General features: G+C 36.0%; 1 protein-coding gene across 1 annotated transcript in view; it reads right to left on the reverse strand.

Moving 5' to 3' along the window:
• Positions 1 to 8,470: 8,470 nt before the first annotated feature.
• Positions 8,471 to 25,439, reverse strand: part of Dyrk2 (Dual-specificity tyrosine phosphorylation-regulated kinase 2) — a 77,610-nt gene continuing 60,641 nt past the window's right edge. The window contains exons 6-10 of the mRNA XM_028318960.1: positions 23,702 to 23,840; positions 23,124 to 23,295; positions 21,658 to 21,801; positions 20,671 to 20,800; positions 8,471 to 8,897 (exon numbers count right to left, since the gene is read on the reverse strand). Of these exons, the coding sequence (XP_028174761.1) occupies positions 8,708 to 8,897; positions 20,671 to 20,800; positions 21,658 to 21,801; positions 23,124 to 23,295; positions 23,702 to 23,840 (775 nt within the window). The 3' untranslated portion in view covers positions 8,471 to 8,707. The remainder of the gene's footprint in view (positions 8,898 to 20,670; positions 20,801 to 21,657; positions 21,802 to 23,123; positions 23,296 to 23,701; positions 23,841 to 25,439) is intronic.

A 25,439-nucleotide genomic window follows, 5' to 3' on the forward strand; every position in this document is an offset into this window, starting at 1 on the left:
ATAAATTGTTTACTGTTGTATTGGTTACTGTGAAAATAATCTATATATAAATATGTAGTTTTCCTAAGTTAAATTGTTTATAATTACTTAAATGTTATTCTGAACTTTGTTAAGTCTTGTTTGAATAGTGTAATTGGTACTACCGTTCTATTCATGAATAAAAACAAATAAATAAAATAAATAAATTTGTGTTCTTACTAGTCTTTCTTAGCAATTTTGGATACCGGTGCAAAGTATGTATTTCTTCACTTGGATGATATTATTGATAAATTCCTTGGCAATAACTTTAAATGTCTGTCAAAATATTTGAAATAATTCTCCATACTAAATAAGCAATTTGGTCATAATAATCATTAATCATCATTATAATTAGTAGACAATTTGTGCAATATTTGTTTTGCTGATTATCTTTCAGAAGAGTTAAATGATTAACGATCCACTGTCGTGATGCACTTTGAATACCATTTACTGTGGAATTCGTAATGAATGTCCTAGATTAGCTGGGATGGACAGGTTCATTACCAAAATACTTAATGTTCTAAAAGCTGCCTCCAAATACTAAGTATTGACCTAAGGCATGTAAATAACTTGTGTGCTCAATTAACTGTTCTCTATGTAGTTTTGCTTGAATAAACGCAACGCACTGCACAACAAAAGCTTATAATTTTTTATTTGATAACTACAATACAACGCGTCACTTTTGCAGTCACATATCCTAAATAACACATACCAAAGAAAGTATACCTACCAATAATTTGATTAAACACTAATCTAATAATTATATAATGTATACAATTTAATGTTAAATTGTATACATCTTACTACAAAATAAAATAGTCATTATCCGTCTCTTTCTGAAAAGTTGATATTTATTGACGCCATTTGAAATGTCAATGGACTCCGAAAGGCAACTCATAGGCAGTTTCATAATCCCATGAGATTTACAAAATATCGATTGGACGTCTGAAAATCCGAATGTGCAATCGGTAACGATATCGATTCATCGATGAAGTGTTGGGAGCTTTCGAAATGACCTCTCTCTTTGTTTGGTTAGCACATCGCTTACTCATTTGAATATGGACTTTTTTTTGGTAAGATGACTGTATTGATGAAATATGCAATTTGTGTAAGACGTATTTGGGTTTTTATTTACTACTTACCGAGCTCTATGATTGAAACGATGTTACAACAAGAAATTGACATACATTCATCAAGTGTTTTATTTTTAGATTTAAAATGTAATTTATAGAATTGGTGGAATATTTTTAATAAATTCAATTATACACTTTGCCTGTATTTGTGTACATCACAACTGACTATGTAATTATGTTGATGTAGGTGAAAGATGTTTTACTTAACTGATGGATTACTAAACTGACGTGAAGAAGTTTAATTAAATTTTAGTTGTTATTAACCCAAGCCCAAAGTGTTTACTAATTTACGTAATAATAAACTAAGTATCTAAATTGAACATTAAAAGTGATTTTAACGTGTCAATATAGTAACAGGTCATTATAGGCCATTATATGGCCTACTCACGTAGGAATTATTACTGTCATACAAAAGACATCAACGCATCGACTACGAATTTACCGACTACGGATAAGGCAAAGTTGTAAGTTAAATGATTTTACGAGTGTAATTTATTGTTTTTAGAGTAGTTAAAGCATTCTTTTTAAACTTATTTTAAAGAATGATAATGTTTTTTAAGTATTAATTTTGTTCTGAGTAACTTTAATAATTGTCAAATAATTTATTTCATGTAATTCTCGTAACGTCATCATTATTTCAATCTACGACACAGTCCAATATTCACTGACATTTGATATCTGCTATTAATCAATCAAGTTACAATTTGAAACAACTCATTTGCTTGACATTAACCAATGTATAGCAAAAGTACAATAAATATAGTCTACATGATGCATCAATAAAGGGCAAAAGTCAATAGCACGACACAAGAAAAGTTTTCCTCTGGTTTATGTAAATCAAGTGGCAGTGGGCGGGGCACATAGCTATTAGAGACGATGGCCGTTGGGGCAGAAAAGTTCTCGAGTGGCGACCACGGGCTGGAAGACGTAGCGTGGGCAGGCCTCCTACTAGGTGGACCGACGATCTGGTGAAGGTCGCGGGAAGAGCCTGGATGCGGGCAGCGCAGGACTGTTCATTGTGGAAAACCTTTGTCCAGCAGTGAACCTAATTTCTTACGTTACCTTATTAACTTAATAGAGCCAAGAATGTGAAAGATAGGAATCCTATGAATAAAGCCATTTGTGACAGATTCTGCAACAAAGACGGCATCCACAATGGAGCTAATTAGCACTTAATTACCTAAGAGCGATTTAATCGAACTAGGAAGGTTTCGCTGCAAGAACTTATATGCCGGTGTTAGCTTTTTATGTTGCTGTGGGTTTAGGAGAGACGCTGATAGAACATTTAATTGTTCGTTCGTTCATTAGTTTCAGCCGAAAGACGTCCACTGCTGGACAAAGGCCTCCCCCAAGGATTCCACAAAGACCGGTCCTGCGCCGCGGCGCCGCTCGTTTTTTTTTATGTGATAGGAGGCAAACGAGCAGACGGTTCACCTGATGGTAAGCAATTGCCGTCGCCCATGTACACCTACATGTTTATTGATTTACCTACATGATTAATTCGCTCGCTTCATTTAAGTAATTGTATACCACAGAAAACACGAAAAGGACACAGTTCTGAATATCAAATAAATTATATTTTTTTTGTTAATCAATAATTTTCTATCACCTCAATCTAAAAAAAAACTCGATGATGTTTCGAAAAAAGAAGAGATAAACTACAGAAAATTATTAAAAATCACTGGTTTTAATTTTATTATTACCGAATTGATATGATTTTCCAAAGCAGTTGTGTTTAACCTTGTGGGTGGACGTCCCACGCTGCGTTTTCCGGTACGTAGCCTCCATTCCAGAACCTTGCTGCCCCATCGGCCGTCAGTTCTGCGTACTATGTGCCCTGCCCACTGCCACTTCAGCTTGCTGATCCGTCGGGCTATGTCAGCGACTTTAGTTCGTTTACGGATCTCCTCATTTCTGATTCGATCTCACACCCACAAGGTGGACCGACGACCTGATAAAGGTAGCAGGAAGGCGCTGGATGCAGGCCGCTACCAACCGTGCGATGTGGAAGTCATTGGGGGAGGCCTATGTTCAGCAGTGGACGTCCTGTGGCTGAAATGATGATGATGATGATGATGTGTTTAAACTTTTGATAATATAAAATGTTCACAGGATTTGGTATTTTATAGATCATCACACCTATCTAGATATAATTACTACCTACAATGCTGCGGTGTAAAGCTCGGTGTCTTCATTCACATATAGTCACATAATATAGTTGCAGATGTTAACTGCTTATCAGCTATCATGTAAGTCACACACAGCAGAACTAGGGCTGTGCCTGCGCAACACAAAGCCCGATGTTATCCAACAGTTCGCACGGTATGACCACCCTTACGAACACGTTTCAATTAGTACGTTTCTGTTTATAATCTTTGTGTGTGAAATAGTTTACTACGATGTTTTGTGGTTAGAGTTGAAGCTGTGATTCGAATGTCCTATTTAGTTCTCGAGATAGAACATGTCGATAAAATCTCAGTATCTCATAACATGGTTGCCTGGGACAGACTTGGCCTTTACTGGTTGGATTTTTATTAGCAGTCAAGCTGTAGGTCTTAACTACACAGAAGTTGCAGCGGTGGGAAAGAGATGTGGGAATAGTCACGTACGTCTCTTAACAAAATGACTGTAACAGAAATAGTAAGGAATAGCCATGTTTACAGCTTTTTAATAATATAAATAAAATACTTTATTGCATCTGGAAGAACTTTAATATGACTCAATGGAAACAAACATTTACTCGTAGTAAATACGTAGTGTATACGATAAATATTAGTATATTATTATGTCCACGACATCTAAAGTGTCCGCACAGGTCATCCTAAGAATTCACTGAGCGTCACTTCAATTCACAATTTGGCTTGGCCTAAATATAAATAGCTACTGATATATAAGAGTATGTATGTACACAAGGTGAGATCATTTTAGCCTGCTTACCAATAAAAAGCAACTAAACCAGTTTTATTATAAAAACTTATTTCAAATATACTAATTAAATATTTTTCTAGCCGTATGCAGCCCTATTCTAACTAACAAAAATAATTTATTAGAACCATCAACTTATTAAATAATGCAAGAATGTTTTTGGATTTTTGATAATTGATGTTTCATTAGTAAGCAGGCATATAAACAAATATTGATATCATAACAAATCTAACTACGTATTCTAAAGAGATCTGTATATGAGTTCCTTACCAGCTATATTAATACTTCTTTCCTATTAAACTTAGGGTAAAAAATGCCTATCAAATAATTTGTTTCGACGACCCTTATGGCAACACAAACAACTCAAACTAATACTACTCGTACTAATACTACGAGATGGCAGTAGTATTAGCAAGTAAGTATAAAAAAATCGGACCATTTGAAAAATACCATAAATTCCTCAGTTCAAGCCGTCTTTAGCTTAATAAATGAGTTTATCAAGTCAAGACATATGAGTATGAATTTTAATGTAAAACTATTCAATGGTCAATTTTTTTAACATCACACTAAGTAAAAATCTACTGAAATAACTGAAATATCTACATACAGAGAAAGAAAGAAATAATAAAATAATCACTTACATTATCTTACTGGACAACGAGATCTTAAATAAACTTAGTCATATAATACAAAAGTAACATACATTGTCATAATAAGACCAAACCTTGGTCCGTGGGATCCACTTTAATCTAAATATCAAGTCTAACATCTAAAGAGAGTACTAAATCTACCATAGTAGACACGAAGTGGAAAATTATCATTAAAGCTTAACATCTCAGTTGATAATAATGATTTTACAAAACTCTACACAATCACATTTACTAAAACATGTTATTCTATACCCGATTTCACTATACTAACGATTATACTACGTTCCTATAGTCATCAATGAAACTAATATTATGATGATAAAATTATATCAGTCGCAAATGATTGGAAGTTACCTTGTGGTGTCTATGATACAACTTATTTCTTTTCTCGAATAACAAATACACATTAATTAGTTATAGAGAAAAACGTACTAGTTGACAATGATCATACTAAGATAATTTTTGTCACATAATGTTCAAATTGGCGAAACCTATGCTGTTACAACTATAGATTATACAACAACAAACACAAAACAGTAATTAGTCATTAATTATTTCTAGATTTTTATTGTAATCATTGTCAATTGTAATTCGTTTCAACAGAATACAATAAAAACACTCGTTAACATTTTCATACGATATTTTACAAATTCAGAAAATTTGAGGTTTTGATCGGCATGCTTCGATTTGTAGCGTCATCTCTATCATTTGCATACCTACATAGAGCCAAAACAACCGAACATGTTTGCTAAATACATGAAATGTAGACATATTGAAAGCTTCATAACCCCGTTTGTGAGCCCACAATGTTAGAGATTAAATTACAAGACCAAAGCAAACCGATGAAATGAGATCCTACGACCAAAATCAATGTTCTTAATAAATATCAGTAAGTAGGTAACCAATACGAGTAAAAACATTAATATCAGATTTGCTAAAATGAGAAAGAACTTATGAACAACTTACAGTTACAATACAGGCCGTGGATCTCTTGTCACTGGGATATGATCAGAATTCTGTCGACAACTATGTAAGTAGCTACTATACATATATTGTATGCCAGTATATTTACCTATCTAGGTGTGACCGGGCGCTGACCTAGCCGTTGATATGAGGGTCTGAAGACGTATACCTCCTTGTACTATAATTCAGTCGATATTTGTAATTTACTATGATATTCGTTGTAACATAAATTAATTGAAATTATTTTCTATCGTCCGCCGAATATTTTGTAATCTTTTGGCACTTTTTGTGGCCAGAATTTTAATTTCAAGCTACTTTTCAATTTGCATAATGAGAATTTGATTATAATCTTACAATGTGATAAGTAAAAGACATTTAAGATGTTTAAAAGCTCGCTTAAGCTTTTAATTTCGACTCACCTTATCACAAACTTGAGATAATCTTGAAAATGTTTGGGGAAAGTCACGATCCGAAAATAAATTCTTTTAGCAAAATTCGCGAAAGTCGGAGAGTCGTGTCACTTTCAGTCGAAAACGGCTGAAGTTTGCTAGTAAGTGATGATTATCAAATAAAATTAAACCTTTTCATGACATCTTTATTTACATTATCTTTTCTAGAGCTAGTCTCAGGTTTCGTAAGTTCGTGTGAGAGAATAACGAAAAATTGGAGATAACAAAGTGTGTTTTGTAATAAACATCATTCGTAGAAGTAATATTTTATCATTCTTTTTTTGCAAAGCCGAAGAAATCAATTTCCAATTGCTTAGGTACTGTTCATGTGATTTTAACCTCTGAAAATATTGTACGGGTCTCTGAAAATGTTGTGTTTACAGCTGTTTCAGTGAAACGTTTTAATTAGAAACTCTATATTTGCGTTGAATCCCGCTCATTAAGCCCTCGTTAATTAACGACGGTGATTTAGACAACTTAATTTCTCGTCTCATTTAAATACGGCGCATCGACACATCTCATTTCCGAGTTTCAAGTGTTTCAGACAGAATTTATAAGTGAAATTAAAGGAAACTTAATGAAAAATGGTTTTCAGATACAAAAAAATGCTGCGTGCGTTATAGTAATACAGACTGGACTGTTTTTTTATATAATCAAATCAAATCAAAAGAGCGTAGCGTAGAGCGTGAGCATTGATTGGCAACAAGACACTAGGCTTTCAAGCTTATTACATTTGCGAGCCGATAGCTGTTAATTAATATATTTATTTTTTCTTTATTGTGGAAACAAACAGTTGGTAATTACATTTAGCTTATAAATAATGCAATTTCAACAAGTTTCCACGTCTATCAATCCAATCGTTTGAAAATATCCGTTTGAGAGTCCCTTTAGTGTTCACTTTTGGTGTCTATTAGTAATTTGTTAAAACGTTTTATCTATCTATCACTTCGTAGCCTATTGAGTCGCTGATAAATCCAATAAGTTTTTATCAGCATTTACTATGCAAATTGATCTTACAAACATCAATCGAGCTGCAGAGGAGTTGTGCAACAATTATGCACTTGCATTTGCATGCGGTAGGTAAGTAGCGCATATCTCTGCCCGTGCGTTAGCGATTCGTATCGGCTGACCCGGAGAGATAGATGGCACGAGTAATTGAACAATCATAGTCTTCGTGCTGAAGTATTCTTGATTTGTATTAAGTGAACACTTACACAAAATAAACAAGTAATGCCTCCTAGAAATAAAATTCAAAAAGTCAATTTCATAAAAACTCAGACTTCAGATTACCCAAGTAGGTAATATTACATTCTTATATTGTGGTAACAGTTTAGAAAAAAAAGAGACAAAACTTACTTTCAATTTGTTACTGCAATTGAGATTATCTCGCTATTTGCACAAGCGTGCTCTTGTTTAAGCTTGCAACCGTTTTATTAAATAAATTGATGAAAGAAGGCTATTATTAGAACTGACTGAAAGTATTTTTAGGCTCTACAACACTTGAAACTATAGTTCTTATCTAACCCAATCACATTCCATCGCTTGAGTTTGAGCAAATCTTTTTGGGACACTTTACGAGATACTTTCCTATTCACTTTAGAGTATAGTTTTATGCTCTTCTATCTGAATCACAGAACTGACTTACCTTTTCAAAACCGTCTAGTGTCCTCTCCCATTAAAAAAAGCAAAATAATAACCTTAAGCGGGAACCTGCGTGCATGTACATTCGACAAAGCTGATGCATATAGTACTTAACATCTCTATGTTTGTCTGAGATTGCCTTGGAGCAACCAGTAGTAGTTAGGTGACTTTTAGTAAGGCTATTTGCTAGAGTTATGAAGTTGATCACATAGTTGCAAGAATGTTATACTATACTCAACATCAAATAAACCGCACCTTCCGCGACGCCAACTTTAACGATTTTCTTCTGACACAATCATGGTGCCCCAACAATATTGGTGTTATTTGAAAGCCCAATAAATATCCTTAAAGAAAAACACATTTAATTTCTTAATAAATTATTAGCATATACCATAAATGTGACTTGAAAAAATACCTCACTTTGGGCCCACCTATGGGATCAATTAGACCAATTTTTATGGTTATAAAACCAAATAATGATTTCACGTGTCCTCTTTAACAGATGGATAGCAATTAAACCCAACTTAACAGTTTTATAGCCAAAGTTGGCTCTAGCGTAACTACCTATTTTTTGAAGAAGTGACTCTGGATCCTTTTAAAGACACATTTTTGGGGTAAAAACCTTTCCTTTAATGAAATGAAGGTTAGAACTAGGCTTTTAAATGGTACCAATATTGGTGGGAAGTGGGGATGCATACGTTTGAAAATGCTTGTCGCGGGAGGTGCGATTTATTTGACGTCTAGTGTATTATAGCCTGTTCTACAAGCAAGCTAGTTGAGCGTCAACTTTGTCAATTGCACATGCTTTCTCAGAAGATGTCCGTGGTTCAGATCCGTTGCTATGCTGCGTATCTAATGACTACAGGCGGACCAGACGGGCTCACTAGAGCAGGCCGGCGGAGCCGAGTCGGGCTCAGGAGTCGCGAGGTCACGCGCGCCCCAACATGGCGGCCACGTCGCCGGCCGACTGCGAGTGCAGTAGTGCCCCACGCGTGGGCCGCGGAGGCGCCAGGCGAGGCAACGCCAGCACCCCACTAGGGGCTGTGCCGAGCGCGCAGCCGGTCACAAACTCGTGGCGTGTCGCTTCGGTGGGTGTGATGCGCCGTTTGGGGTCCCATCTGAAAATAATGCAGTCTTTTAGCCTGACATATTGATTACCGGCAGTAAAAACCTTGATGGATGGAACAGCTCTTGTCAAACTGAGAAAGTAAGAAGTTATAGCTCTGAATATCATCATCAGGCTGACTCCTCACTTTGCCCAATCCGGTTGGGTAGGAGGCCTAATGCTATTTGACCCTTAATCGCTTCGTTAGATAACCACGGAAAGAGTGATTGAACCTTTTCACTCGGCCAGAACCACACGACATGGACATGGCGATACTTTATTTTATTTTATTAGTCTATTAACTAGTTCATTTTTATTGATAAATACTTTTGCAAGTAATCGCAATAAAATAGAACTCTATCCTTATAGATCTGATTTAATAAAAGAAATTGAATTATGAGGAACGTGGCAATCATTAGTGTTATATTATGCTTGCCTAACTGTGCTGATTTATCGCCTAGGCACAATAATAGTCTTATTGTGAAGCTTTTAGAACAGTATATTATCATAATAGTGAAGGGACACCCGGCATTTACATGCAGGTGCCAATAAAAGCTTATGATCTAAATTAAATACAATATTGCAGCGAACGGACTTGTAGTAGAGCCCAAACACACTGCACAAAATAATAAATTGTTATTTACAGAACAAACAAGTGCCTCCCTGTGAAAATAATGAATTTCCTTACAGTACTACGAGTATTAACCCGTCCCGAAAGTATCGACATCCACCCACAAGGTGAACCGACATCATAAAGGTAGCAGGAAGGCGCTGGACGCAAGCCGCTACCAACCGGGTAACATGAAAAGCATTGAGGGAAGGCCTATATTCAGCAGTGGACGTCCTATGGCTGATATGATGATGCTTATGATGAAGGTATCGATACTGTAGTAAATAATTATTATTGCTTACGAGTACATTATTATATGAGCCTTGTAAGACATGTTAAAGTCTAACATTTACACTATGAAGCACTTGTAACCTTTCAATTTAATAAAATCGTTAATAGTTGTCTAAAAGCAAGATAAAATCAATTTATTAAACGTGTTCGACCCGCAGTGCATCAAACAATGGTCTAGGGAATGATTCATACTTAATTTCTTGTGTAAACTGTCGGTTGAGTAAAATACGATTAAATTAGCAGCAAATATCTGTATTTAATGGGGCCAAAACATAATTTAAAGTACTGTACTGTAGCGTCTGTAGCTTATAAAGCCATCAAACGCAGTTTTATCACAATAAATATAACATTAGAGTTTACCAGTACCGCGCATCGTTCTAATGATTGAAATGTTACGTTTTCGATGTTGAACAGAAATATTGAGCTATAAATAGATTTATGCACAAGACATTTTTAAACAGAATGCATTTTGCAGCAATATATCTAATTTTACAACCGTTACAAGCTATTATGATAAAATGTACTGAAATAACAAGCTTTGCTGTCTCAATGATTGCAACATTGTTTCCTAATGGCTACATTATTAAAACCATCCATCTAAAACAGGACGACTAGTTAATACAAACGTTTGTATATAGATCATTAATTAATCTTTAAAAATCAATCTGACTCTTGCTACTTTTGGATTTGAACGTGCACCTGCAACTTACATTGTTCCTTTACCCTGTTCTTTATTTTAAAGTATTTATTCTTTACCCTGATGTTAGTGTAAGTGGGCTCTAAAACCTAAGTGAAGTGTAGGTACCTAGCATTCGAAAGCGGTGAACGTGCCCACATGAGGTCCACTTTTTGCGCAGTTTCCTTGGCACCATAATAAATGCGCTAGGGCCTGGTTTTTCACGACGTGTGTTACACGTATGCCATAGACAATACAATGTTTACAAAAAATAATAAAGCACCTACTGAAAAATATTTATAAACAATTGAAACAGAGTTAAATGAGGGGCTGCTATTAAAAGCATTTTAAAGTTGTTAAGAGTGATAACTGATTCAATAATTTTATAATCACGAAAACTACTCGCAAACTAAGCAGAGATGGTACTATGGTCACTGATAATGGATAAACATATATAAATATACAGGGTGTGTCGGTGTCAGGGTGATAGGATTTTAATATCAACTGGTAGAATCAAATGAGGATGACGGACACTTTTGGCAAGCAACAAAACTAATACATCGGAAATAACATTTCACGCTAGCACACAGGCTTTCGCTATAAATAAAATAAGCAAACACTATCCGTGCCAGACGTGCATTGTGTTTCCATTTGCCTTTCACATTAGCGGCTATTTAATGATATTTTTAATATACGAGTTAGCAGCACGCGATGCCGACTCCGGCGCAGTAAGATGACTTGAAATGTTCGCGAGAGATTTGTAAAGAATCGTTGTTATTTTTTCAATGATTACCAACCAGAAATAATAACTTATTATGAACTTTTGAAGTTTTTTGAAGATTGCTGTCTCAACTTTTCGTGATGGTTTCAGTTTTAAAGTCAATTATGTTCAAGTAGAGTCTTTGAAGGAAATATTGGTGTGTTATGTACAAATCATATTCTATATTTCTCTATATTATGTCAGATCTAAAACTTCCAAGCTCTGGTGTCAGCTTTGGTGACCGATAAGTACCTAAATCTAGCTCAAGGCGACTGGGCTGTCACTTTTGCTACAGACTGTTCTGGACCGAGTGGTAAGTGGAAATATAGGTATGCTTTAATAATCGCCATTTATGTACCACCATACCATGCCTAACCATTTATGTACTCGTAATTACAAAAAAGCTTATAAAGTTGCAATTTTTTTCTAGTCCCTGTCTAACCATTTAACCGGTTCCTCTTGAAATGTCTTGAGAGTAAAATATGATAGAAAAACATCAACAAAACTTCATTTCCACAATAATAAAAAACAAACTTTCGTCCCATTCACACAAGTGACTCTATTTGTATGCGCAACCTTTACACGCGGCTTGCATTAAACACAGAATAAGCTAATTTAAAAACAAAATCGAACACCCATTTCGCATACGAAACTACGCCACGGGTATGCATCGCTTAATGGCCTATTGGCTTTTGTATGCACATCGGTTTTTCGTATCACTCGGGCCAAACAACTCCATTATCACTGGTTTGCTAATTAAAACAAATGCATTCCGCTTGTCTAGCGCACTAGACGTGACCACGTTTTGCATAACTTATCTACTACTAATATCTAAATAGTTCTGTCTGTATATCTGTTATGATTTCGCCACTTTGTTAGTAAGTAAAGATTCGGTTTTGGAGAAGGTTTACCACAAGGACACCGCTACATTTTGTCGCAAAAAATCTTTAATGTGATAATTTTTATTTGTAATAAAGAGTGCTTCAAGATTCGACGCTGATTTTTTTCAGCAGAATCCGCTTATAACGTTGTTTCTGTATTCGACTTAAAACTACCTACATAGACGAAGCCGGGGACAGAATATAGTCTGCTACAATCGAAGCAGTTCCGGCTCCAAATGTCAAGCACGACTCGATTGTCCATCGAGTCGCTTGTACTACGTTAATTCACTTTAAATTGTTAATTAGATGACGATGATTAGATAACATGATATCGCTTCTATTGTTTCGTGTGTGTTTTGTTTTAATTAGGCTTTTAATTTTATTGTTACTTTGTTAGAATGTGTGCCAGTGACAATGTTTTCGAAATCTGTCTACAAATTAATTAAAATATAGTGTGTGAGCTTAGCTGCGAAGTTATTTTTGTACAAGTTTTGAACTCCAATTTACATAATGAGAAATTGATTATTTTATTGATCGTCGTAAATGATCACTTTTATATTTAAGATCTTTTATTAAGATTTTCACTTGAGCTAAGTTTTTAATGTTACTAAAATATTTTTATGGTTCGTAGCTACTTTCATATTCAAAGTACTTGATGCACCTAATACACCTGGCAATTTGTTTTGATAAATAAATAATTCGAATTGATTGATGTTTTTTTGAAGCTGCCAGTGTTACAGTTTTTTTTAGCTCAGGAAGCAGTCGGTCGGTATGCGCTACTGCCAGTAGTGGTTATCCCAGCGCAGTGGGAGTGGCTTGCACTCTTGCGCATCGATTATGCAGTCGCAGATTAGCTAAGCAAATACAGATTCAACCATAGAGTACTTAGATAAATTAAAATTATTTCTCTTTCTTTTCAAATTCAAATGGGTTGCAACAGCTGGGGTCACAAATCTGGCGTCAGAGTTTGTAAACCTCCATAGAAATGATTCCATCTCATGGAAAATCCACAAAGACAACTAGGGCCCATATTCTGACTTTAATTATGAAATGCCTTTAAACAGTTTAAGAAATTATAAAGAGATTCTAGATATTTTGAGATTGTAGTTATGTGCACGAGTTGCTACAAAAAGATTTGGTTTTATAGCAAAGAAACAAAAATAGAGTCAACAAAATGGTCCAGACATCCATAAAGATCGCACATCAAATAAAAACTTCTCACGAAACATTCGCGGAATGCCATTTATTTGTAAAAAGACAACTTTTTGACGAGCAAAGTGATAAGATAGCATCTTTTAAAACGAACTTTCATTACGCTGCCGTATCTGTCGGTTGATCAATCTACGTCACGTTGCGTCATCCGCGCGGTAACCTTTCACTGCAGATGCGGTAGGTAAATGCAAGTTTGTGCAGATGGTTCTGTGAGGCAGAAGTAATTCTTTCAGGTTCAGGCTTCTATTAGGCTGGGTATACAGTCATAAGGGTCGTATGGGGACTGAGGATGCAGGCATTTGAAAGATAGAGGGAGACTATAAGTTAGTGAACTCTTAGAACTTTCTTCATTTTTTTAAAGAATTTTGGTTGCTATCAGACTCACTATTAGAGATTTATTACAAACATAAAACTGTTATACCTAACAGTTTCAGATTATTTTCACCTTTCGTGTAAGTTTTTACAGTTATTGATTCACTAGCGAATTGAACCACACAGGAGAGTCCAAATCTTGAACAATTTTGGTGGAATATGGAAACATAAAACGTTATTAATAATCTTAGCTTGTATGGTGTGTTAAGTTTCGCTGTTAGTGGTAAAGGTAAGTGTACCTACTGAGTCCTATTCCATTATACAGATGGGATGCGTACGCGCATTTTTTGCGCTAGAGTTTATGGGAAAACGATTCGGTTTCGTAATGGGCCACTTCATTATAGTGATTATAGTATCGAGGCCTTCTGCGTTTGGATGCTTTGCAAAACCGACTTCCTGTACAGTGAGTTTAGTTTTCTGTACGATTGCGTGATGGAGCCGCATTTTGTTCTGCACGAAAAATTGGCTCGTGAAGACAAACATTAATTTCACATGAAGAGATTAACGGCTTTACTGTAGGTAGATAGTTAATTTAGAGGTATTTGTGGATGATAATTGAATATAGACCGATGAGAACATATTGAATTCGTCTATTTATTTTGAGTTTCAAAAACATGAATCCCACTTAAAACATTGTCATGTAAAATATTGCCAAAAGGAGATTATATACGGCTTGTAATGTCAAAAATTTATCAGATCACTAGAGACGCTACTACATATGCAACATAGATATGAGGCTTGAACTTTTATAATTACAAGAACTATTTTATAAAAGAAAAGAAATGAACAGTAAATAAATAATCACCTTAGTTCATGTGATGGTGGCTAAACGGCTCGTATTTGATTACATCAAACAAAATACATACAGCAAACTATAAACAACAAAAACCCAGTTTCTACTATCCTCAAATACTTCACGGCATTTATTTAATCGTCAGTGCGACACGTTGTGTCCTGCATGCCTCCGCGGTACGAAGTTCACGTCCCTTTACTTTCGCCGCTCTCTCGGAAAGGTCACGTATAGTCGCGGGTAAGTGTACAATCGGACTTGGTTTAACATGGCCGGGTTAGCCAAATTCTTGGAAATAAACCATTTTTATTTGTCGGGGAACGTGCTTTTTGTTTCCAGTTTCTTTAATAAAAGTAGTCACATTAAAAGCAACATTTTTAGTAACCTACATAACACTAAAATTACCCAGTATAACGAATTGGTAGACAAAAATTTGAAGTTAATTTTGAGTTTTTATGATGACCATGCCACGTTCACCTGTAGGCCTAGGATACGCGCCGTGATAAGCTTTTATCGATTTTACGTGATATGCCCTTACATTTGTCGTCTAAAATCATCGATAAGATTTTATCATACTTAGTGCACATATCCTAGACCGGCTGGTCACGATAGGCAGTTTGGTAAGTACATAATTTACGACTTATTGTTTGCTATTTTTAACAGCTTGATGTCTGATTTCGCGAATGTCTAGCCACATACCATAATATTGAGCTATGGCATCGCCCGAGGTGACACGGCGAACGACCCGTTACTAGTTACTACATAATCCGATGGGAACACTTCATCTCGTAGATGGCTTATGTAACTGAAAATATTTCTTTGCAGAACGCATACCTAGTTGTGAATACACGACTTTTGCACGATTGATAAAATAGAGAGATCTGTGATCATGCCACATATTTTGTCTAAGGTGTAGGTTGGGGCGTGTAGAGTTCGAAAATTGGCTCTGACTGATAACTTTTTCGATGATTTCCCTTACTTTACTTTATCAGAAAACAAAAAAAAATGGTTTCCATTCCATGTGGTAATTTCATAACAACATTATATCTTCGCCTCGTTAGTCGTACAAATCCGATGGGAAACTAAATATCTAATGGCTTATGTAACTGAAAATCTTTATTTGCAAAAGGCGTACTTGCGAAATGTCACTGAGCGTTTACCTACTCAAAGCGTTAAAGCGTTTTTAAGTGTGACACACATGATGAGAAGCGATTTCTAAAATGGACAGTAAAATTCGATTTACGACGATGGATGAAAAAAAGCTTAAAATGGAAACGAAGCTGGATTTAGATTCGTAAGTAAAGCTAATTAAAGTGGAGTGAATAAATTAATATCCTCAAAATGAATGCCAAGCTGCCAAGGAGTCTCTACATAGTCCTTATAAAGAAAGAAAAAAACAAATCAAAATTATCTATGTTTTATGCAAATAAACAATTATTCTATTCTATTCTAAGGCTGAATTGCACCATATTACTTTGACTTTAACAAACGTCAAAAATCTGTCAAATTCCATACAAAAAGCACCGGTTATCGTTATAGTTACCGCTAAAGTTAGGTGGTGCAACTCAGCCTAACTCTACAAGTTTTTATATTTCTTTTCTACATTAACAACCCCTATGACTTTTTTTCTTTTCATCTATGATCAGTCGCTAAACTAAGATTGGATTTGTTGAAATTGCCATGGATGCAGAAAGAGATAAATCTTTTAATCTTTTGTAGAGGTTCTCTAGAATACTACTATTGAAAAGCAATCCTTAAAAATCGTTGTCATCCACTCAAATTTTAAATACAGTGACAATGGACCACATAAATCTTTCTCCTTTACCGCCGTCACGGTTAAACATGTTTTGACGACTCTACAATGGTGACAATGGTCTAAACTCTAGGCTCATTCATCGATCGGAGGTTACGCAAGACTAAGGCAGGCAATACACGGACCGCTTGAAGCAGTCAGGGTCGACAGCTTCAAGCTGCGACTGCACAGTGAACTGCAGAGTTCTATGGACGCACATACACGAACCACTCGAGCAGTTGCAACTGATTCGGGCGGTTGACAGCACGGTGAATTTTCATCGTGCGGTCAAGCAATCGCCAGCCATACACTGACTCCTCGAGCTGTCAACAGCTCTCGCGCAGTTACCTCCGCCCACTTTCTTCATTCCACGGCGCGCGCGCTTTTGATTTGTTGAGCAGTTAATACCAACTGCTCGAGCAGTTATCACTGGTAGCTTGAAGCTGTTGACTCTTGACTGCAAGAGCGGTCCGTGTATGTTGATCACTAACTACTCGAGCTGTCCGTGTATGGCGGGCCTAAGTGTCAACAGGCGGTCTGTGACGACACGACACGACCGCAGTTGGTTTCTGAGGCGACACGACACGACGGCAGATGGTTCGGACTTGCTCACGACTCACGACAGCCTTCCCATTCCGTATGTTGAGGAGGAGCTTGTGTATGGTGAAAAGTGAAGCGGGAAGCGGGGTTGGAAGATAGAGAAAAGTCTCTTGAATTAATGTGAAATTAATGAAAAAAATGCGATCTTTGGCGCTCTTGGAAGACTTAAAAAACTTCTAGGAGTAACTTAAGGACCAACTTCATATTTCTGGAATAATAAACGAATCGGGAAGTAGAAATTTCTGTAGCTCTGTTGTATTCATCCAAATTCTGTTTATAGGAGTAACTCAAAATCATACGAGATACTTATTACAAATTGAAAATACACGATCTTAAAGTGCTCTAATTAAAAAGTCAATTACATAAATTTTACTGTGTCAGGTGTTTCCGAGCCGATGTTAAAGTTAATAAGTTCGGCATAATTATAAATAGGTGCTAACCAGATGATCAGAATAATAATAAACGTTAAAATCCTGTAAAACGCTCTATCAAAAAGCGCTTCTATGGCTGCGGCCTTACGAGACGTTTGGCAAAAAGGTGTGAACTCACTAGAAAGTATTTTGACGCGCCGCCGATGCCGATGGCTGGAGGTCGTTCGCCGGTTGCAGACAATATGAATGAATTTACATGTTTGTTGTTCAAACAAATTAATAAGTTATGTATATTAGGTATTTGTCAATTACATACAAGCTTCTGTTTGCTGCTTTGCTCATATATCGTGCGTCACCCATTTTCACAAACTTCAAGTTTTAATTCTTCAATATTTTTGCGACAAAATGTTATATAGTCTACTTAATTACTCCTCTCAATATCCAATTCATCTTGAACATTTTATGTTTCAGCAGTTAAGACGTCAAAACTACCTTTCGCATTTATAAATTAGAGTTTGCTTGAGTTTCGTACTATTCAGTGATTTATGCAATGAGCTCAAAATCTTAGTTCGGAGCATTCTAATGTTTTTTGGTACATTTTCTCGGAACAAAAGTAATTTCGTTAATTTTTCGTGGAACTGGTTATCTTTAGGAGAAACAATTTTCAAAATAGGATCTTTTTTCCAGAGAATAAAAACGTTGTTTCTAAGTAGACAAAACTTAGACAAGAGTCACTTGGGCTTTTATAGCGACTATACTAAATGGGCGATCATGCATGTTTTGCTTTCGAGTTACCATGTGTTCGATAAAACCATGAAAACTGGTAAAAGTTTTCTTTTCAATATACCTACATAGTCTTTTATAATCTAACATTTTAAATTCAAACAGATTCAAATCCGCAACAGCGTATACAATTATTGGGTCTCCGACGTCCATCAAAGGGTAGTGACTACCTAATATGTCCTATGTAAAAATTAATATAAAGGGTAACATTATTGTGTAATAAATTGACCTCTTTTCCTATCTTCCATCCAACTTTTTACCTTCATAATACTCACATACGAGATACGACGTTGAAAACATATTGAGTCACAGATCTCGGCAAATATGTTAAGACCCCATATTCTTTGTGATCCGTAACAAATGTTGCGTAACCATCAATTTTGCATAAGAGCCATTGACTCGGCCATGAATCACAGTATTAAAATATTTGGCATTCACAGCCTCAGAACCAGTTACTATACTTTCTACCAACATAATAAGTTATATAAATTAGAAAACATGATATCACACGGTTTATAGCTCTGTATTTATGTTTAATGTACTCTACAATGAAGAATTTATCGATTAGCATAGCATAACATGTTCTCTTCCGATGTATGATAATTTATTTAATTTTAATGCATGCGATGTGTTGGATAGAAAATACATTATACTCATTACTCATCATACATTTGAATTACACAAAAACAAGGTACAGTATAATTATTATTCTTTACCAATAACTCACTGAAATAATGCCTAGACATAGATTTAAATGCACAAGAACTTAATTTCTTGCAATTTATTAATTTTTTAGGCGGTTCAATAATAGAAAAATCACAATTAGTACTAAATATTTAACCAGTGCAGAATAATGTGGAAAATATTGTATTCATACTAAGCTAATATGGTAATTTTGTATCTGCATTATGCACCTACATAAAATAAACGTTACCACACAAACGTAATCGCCGTGTAATAAACCGTACAGCCATTTACACCGTAAACTTTCCATGCCGTTACCAAACCCTTCGACCTGCGCACGAGTGTATTAACCAAGTACGAATCAGTGTGCCTACCATGAGTTTACGTTAGGTGAGCTCGCTAGCGAATACGTCAAAAGATTCTATGAAGATTTTATTTCTTGAAAGTAGCCGCTAGAGGCGCTGCACAATATGTCATACATTTAAATGTCATTTTTTACGCAGTCGCTAGCGAGCACACCTAACGTAAACTCATGGTAGGCACACTGTATAACCGTGTAAGTACGAATGAGTATAGCCGCGTAAGTACGAATCGGGTGGATTGCTCAAAAGACGCGTCTAATCACGGATGCCCTAGTCGCGTATTGGCCGGTGAACCGAAACCGTAATGAATGCACGAACACACATAAGTTGCATAATTATGGACAGCGCAAATAGATCAGACACTCAAATCCATAACAGAAGTAAGTACCCAGTAAGTACCCATCACTGGGCTCTTTGTAAAATCACCATAAGGAAAGGAAGACTTGGAAACGGTTTGGGAAATCTATGAAGGACTTTCATCAAGACTCAGAAGGTTGTAGTAATGAAGAAAACGACTACGACGACACGACCGACTTCATTTTCTTCATGTGAATTACCAAAACATAAAATGGGTTTCTTTTGACACCTTGCAGATTTTAGTTTACTACGAGACTCTACTAATTTTGAAATAAGTAATTAGAATTATGGTTATGGTTAAAGACACTTTACGCGAATTCGTGTTATTACCCGACTGCGCCAGAAGAAGGTTTATGTTTATGAGCTGTCTGTTTTATTTTCGCTGTAATCTAAGTCATCATCGCTCACCGTAACATCGTCGACCCGTGTAGGCTTATGTAGGCTCGAGAGGTTTCCGCGTTCGGCGTTTATTGAAGAATCGCCAATTATGCAACGGTCAGTGAGACGGCAATGAGGTTAGTTACAAATCAATGGAGTAGGCCTTTCCATTTGTGATTAGTAGAAAATGAAGAAAACTTTGACTCAAGGATTACAACACGTCTCAATGGAAAGGGTCAACGTCTGACAAAATTATTAGATTGAAAACTTCATAGCTTACAAAAAAAATATATTTTTATTCGTTCGTTCGTTTCAGCCAAATGACGTCCACTGCTGGACAAAGGATATTTTTATTAAACTGACTGAATTAATTACACGGATAGGTGAAGATTAAATTAAGTTTTGATTAACATAAGTATCCATTTGTAACATACTGCGGTCACGTTTTACAAGAATATTTCCATATTTTATAATAAAAAGTCATGTTGCTTGCTTACCAAAAATTACTGCACATCTGTAAGTATGCAGCATTTCTCTTGGTTTTAATCTGGTCGATGATACAACCCTGGAATGTCCATCTAAAACTCTGGTTCTTAATCTTTAAGTCACGAGGGACCATTTTACCAAATTTCTGTCTTGTCAGGGACTACTTTTTTTTTTCAAAATCCTATGAAAGGGGAGGTCGATTTCTCGCCCACTGTGCGCCGTTTGCGTTATGTTGACTCGACTCACCACGTCACATCACTTGTTTATTACGATGTCTTCGTGGACCATTTGGAATGCCTCCAGGGACCACCAGTGGTCCGCGGACCACCGGTTAAGAACCACTGCTAATAAATAAACACTGAAGTAATTCAAGGTACTCACTCAAGACATCTGTGCAGGAAGTGCAGGAAGGCCGGGTCGTCAGTCCTCACCGCCGTGGCCAGCGTCCTTGAACCTGGTCGCCGTTTGCGGCCCTTGGAGTTCGTCACGCTGCGTGGTGAGCCTTTGGAATCTAAAGAAAATTATATTTTATCACTGTAATGTACTGAAAAGGGCTTACCTACTGATAAGAATTAGATTTTTTTGATTATTATTATTTTGGTCAGCACAGTACCAATCGTTATGGAAATATTTGGGAGATGCCTTTATCCAGCTGTAGAGTCCTTTGAATGAAAGGAAAATATATGGTGAAAACAAAGAACTAGCTAATTAGTTTAGTAGTAGTACTACAGAAGAGTAGTAGAAGTCTTATTAACAAAGTTATTTTGACAAAATTGCTTTTTTTGTAAAATTCATGTCTATAGGCTCAAGATGCTGCGTTAAATAACAATCCTCGACAGAATTAAAAACCGAGTATCGTCGAGTTACGAAACTTCACTTGTCGTGTACAAGTGTCATTAAAAGTGTCATTAATCATCTGTCATTAAAAGTTATGCTGTTGATGCTTCAACATCAATCACGTTGCGTATGGTCGCTGGCTGCCATTGTTTGATCTAATACGTTACAATCTTTGATGTAATCAACAAGACCCAGTTTCATCCCGTTGATTCTACTAGTTTTTGTTTCATATAAGATTGAAAGCAATTTTCAATGATGTATTACACTAACAGCTTAATTTGCCCACTTCCCTCTACATAGAAGCTAAATTGCCGTAGTAAAAGTAATTGAGGCAATTGATCACAGTCAGTCTTTACCAGCGTCAGTGTTAATGATTAGATCATTAAAAAGCTTATTAGCCGACATTAAAACTGTTAAAACCCTGAACTGGTGTTATCGATTTATCGTTTAACTGCTTTTATTTTGTTTATTCTAAAGACACGTTGTTGTATTACACTTATGCTAATGATAGTGTGTTTCGGTATTTCTTACCAAAGAACAGCCTTTTCCTAGTGGCGTGGAGGAGCAGGTCTGGTGGAGGCGGGCCCAGCAGCTCCATGATGCAGGCCAGCTGTTCTGCCTCGTTCTCGCCCGGGAACAGCGGGTAGCCCGTGTGGAGCTCCGCAAGGATGCATCCTGGGACCAGAATTATAACTTTAATAAAAGGATGTCACAACAACATTGCTTTAAAAATTATGGTTAATTTTATATCGTAAGTAGGTAACTTCTTTTGTATAGAGATGGGATTGGATAATTGCTTGCAATATAGTTGAGGTTTCGAAAGGTAAAGTTAGTAAGTAGGTGCTGCTAAATAAGTCATGATGACCGTTAAGTAACTTTGAAGATGTGTATTAAAATTTTCGAAATCTTCGTAATATCTTATACTAATAATTACTCATTCAAATAGTAAAGGAATGTTTCACCATCGCACCATTGCTGATGTAACTATAATTAAAATTAGTTTCCGTTGATGTAAAAGTAAGATGTATTAATAGTGTGGGCAATAGTAATAAATTCTTCAATTAACTTAATTTGAATTTGAAATAATTATACAGAAACCTACGTAATACTCTTTAATTGTGGTACTATTTTATAAGCACTATTTTGTATCGTGTTTTTGTGAAAATTTCCCATGACTGGCAATCAATTTAATTAAATGACCTCACCGAAACTTGCAAAAGTTTACAAACAAGTTTATTTTATGACCACAATAGCCACGGACTTAATTGCCAAAATACCAGTACAATGAATTTTGGAAACACCCACCTCTCTTTTCATCACATATCAACAGAAAGAGACGGTGTGTGTCAATGGTGAGAATTGACCGATTATGTGGAAGCTGGTAATGCGTCTGGTCCCAGGTTACGAAACCCGTAGAAAGTGAAGGAGAAAGGTGACCCGCGCAGATGCGCAGTGGCATCGGCACTCATAAAACTAACTCGTTTTTACGCAATATTTGACGAGCGCATTTCTGAACGGGCCGGCCTGGATTACATTTTTAGTAGACGACATTTTTGCAGGTGCAGCATTTTTGCGTAAACGCGGTGGTAATCGTTAAATCTAACCCGAGAATGGGCATTAACTTTAAGTTACATTTTCGCATAAACAACTGGTCTGGGTGTTTTGTGAAATATTACACGATCAAGATTATTTGCAAGCTTTTAGTTATTTCTTTGCTTATTTAAAAGCATTTTCATTAATCTAATTGATTTCACTAGAATCATCAAATTAATTATAAGTTGCAAAAGCATTAAGCACACTTATTTATTTCTCATTGAACATTATCGGGGTGTATTCTTGCACGGAGATATAAAACCGGTGACAAAGTCACTATTTGTGACGATCATAAAGTAGTCAGTTAGCAAGCGAAAAGCCGTGTGTTCAAGTACATCCTAGACAAGCTTCCTGAAAAACATAACTTCTCTCAAAAAAAGTATCTACATATTCATGACGCATACCCATACTCCACATATCTATAGGCGTCCCGTACTGCAGGCCGAGGATGACCTCGGGGCTCCTGTAGAACCTGGACTGGATGTAGGTGTACACCCGCGCGTGTGTGTAGCACGAGCTGCCGAAGTCTATCACCTTGATGGATGAACTGCCTCGCGCTTTGAGGAGGATGTTCTCCTGCAAGGAACAATATTCGATCAACATTATTAAATTACTTTAGCTAGATCGGAATTTCTAATAAACTCTTTAGAAAGAACGAAAAAATGTTTGTTTAATACCAATAACTTCACGGTCCATATTCAAATCAAATCCATTATTTACATAGGTACAATTGTTTTTGAGTACAGTTACGTAGATATAGCGGTGTGCTAGCTGTGATCAGTGTTATTTACTTAATTTGTAGACATCAAAATAACAGAAAATATCGTTTAGCCCATCAAGCCCAGCGAATCGATACACATCATATAATAATTTAATACGCATTCAAGCGATCGCTTAAGGTTTGATGGGTTAGGTTGCTGATGACTCTTGGCCATGATATGGATATGGCCAGTATATAATTTTGTAATGTATTTAAACTTACAGGTTTCAAATCGCAGTGTATGATGTTCTCTGCCTCCAGGAGCCTGAGGCACCGCAGCAGCGAGCTGGCGAACCGCCTGATCAGGCTCAAGCTGAAGCCCTGGTAGTTGTTCTTCTTGATCAGCTCGTATAAGTTTATACTGGAAAAAAACAATCATTACTTTAGAATGACTCTACCTTCATTAATGAAATGACGTCGGCTTTTGGACAACAGATGGTACAAACTTGAAGTGCAAGTGTGCTTGTGATTTCAGTCGATGAAGCACAAATGATGTCGTGCCCTGCGTACCCAAACAACAGCACGCAGGAAGATTTAATGAATGCTACTGATAACGCCACTCTTGTAGCAGAGTTTTGGGCTGACACTGTGTAGGTTTGTTGTCGATACGAGAAGAAGTAGCTATCTGGTAAGCAAAAGAAAAGGTTCTACCTGAGGCAGTCGATTTTATAAGATCAAAGGTTGTTTGAGATACATTAAACATTGTTCCAATAATAAACCTTTGTCCAGCAGTGGACGTTATTTAGCTGAATGTAACTAATGAACGAAGACAAAATATCATAAACAAAAGTCTTAATAACTAAAGCGACATTGAATCAAAAAACGAAAGAGAAAAATGTGATTTCATCAATTTTCTTTGTTACAGCTTAAAAGCCATCTTTGTCGATGAGTAAGTGAATTTGTTATCAAGGAGAAATTCGTTCGCGAATTTCAATAAATCATCCCAAAATTGAGTTGGAAAGCTCTTTGGTAATGATCATTAACTTATTTATAATTATGTTCGCAAAAATAACATTTCTTAATTATGTTCGCAATTAGATATCTTTGATTAAACAGTAGGTCAGTGACATTGCTCAACAAAATAGGTACTTACACATTTAATAAGACGAAGACACGTTTAACTTAGGTACCTAAAGTACAGTCAGCATCAAATAGTTCGTGACACCCAAAGTTGCCAAAAGTTTGTTAACTTTGTTACAATTGGAAAAAGGTCAATTTTTTGGTCACTTTGGGTGTCACGAATTATTTGACGCTGACTGTAACTACAAAATTATATCTTCACAATATTTTGAATATGTAAGTGGATGATTTATGTTCTGAATCAGCAGCATTTTTAGTTTAGTTTTAAAATGCATTTTTATCTGCAGGATTATGCATATTGCATTAGCCAGTAGAACAAAGCTTGTGTCACTCTTCACGCTAGATTACCATCTAGCTAGATTAAAAGCAAAACTCTTTATTGATTAACAGGAGACTATATTAAACCAATTTTTAAAATAAAAAAATATGGGTTCAATGATTTTTGTCAATGAGAATATTTTTAACGCTTTTTACCTTCACTTGTAATCAAACCTTTTTTTGTTTTCAGCAGAACTTATTTCATAAGCTTAGTAACGACTAACAAGTCAATATTAATTAAGTGAATTCCATCTGGTGAATGATATTAACTTTGTAAACCTATCTAAGACTTCAAAGTTAATTAAATGGTAACGACCCTAAAACTTATAAAAGGCAAAGCAACAGAGGAGACATTTTAATCAAAAGAAGAACCCTTTTTGAGAACGTTCAGCTTTGGGTTTTTTTTGGCGTTTAGAGTCGCATCTCGAACTAACAAACTTTATATACAAAAAAAGCTCACGTCAATATGCAATTCAAGAATTTTAAAATGAATGTAATATATTTTTAATCATTCTCACTCTCTCATCACACTCGCTACTCTCATCTCTCATCTCACTCGCTA

The sequence above is a fragment of the Ostrinia furnacalis genome, unplaced genomic scaffold (genome assembly GCF_004193835.3).
Source record: "Ostrinia furnacalis isolate ACB-3 unplaced genomic scaffold, ASM419383v2 OfSCF7055, whole genome shotgun sequence".
Classification (NCBI taxonomy): Eukaryota; Metazoa; Arthropoda; class Insecta; order Lepidoptera; family Crambidae; genus Ostrinia; species Ostrinia furnacalis.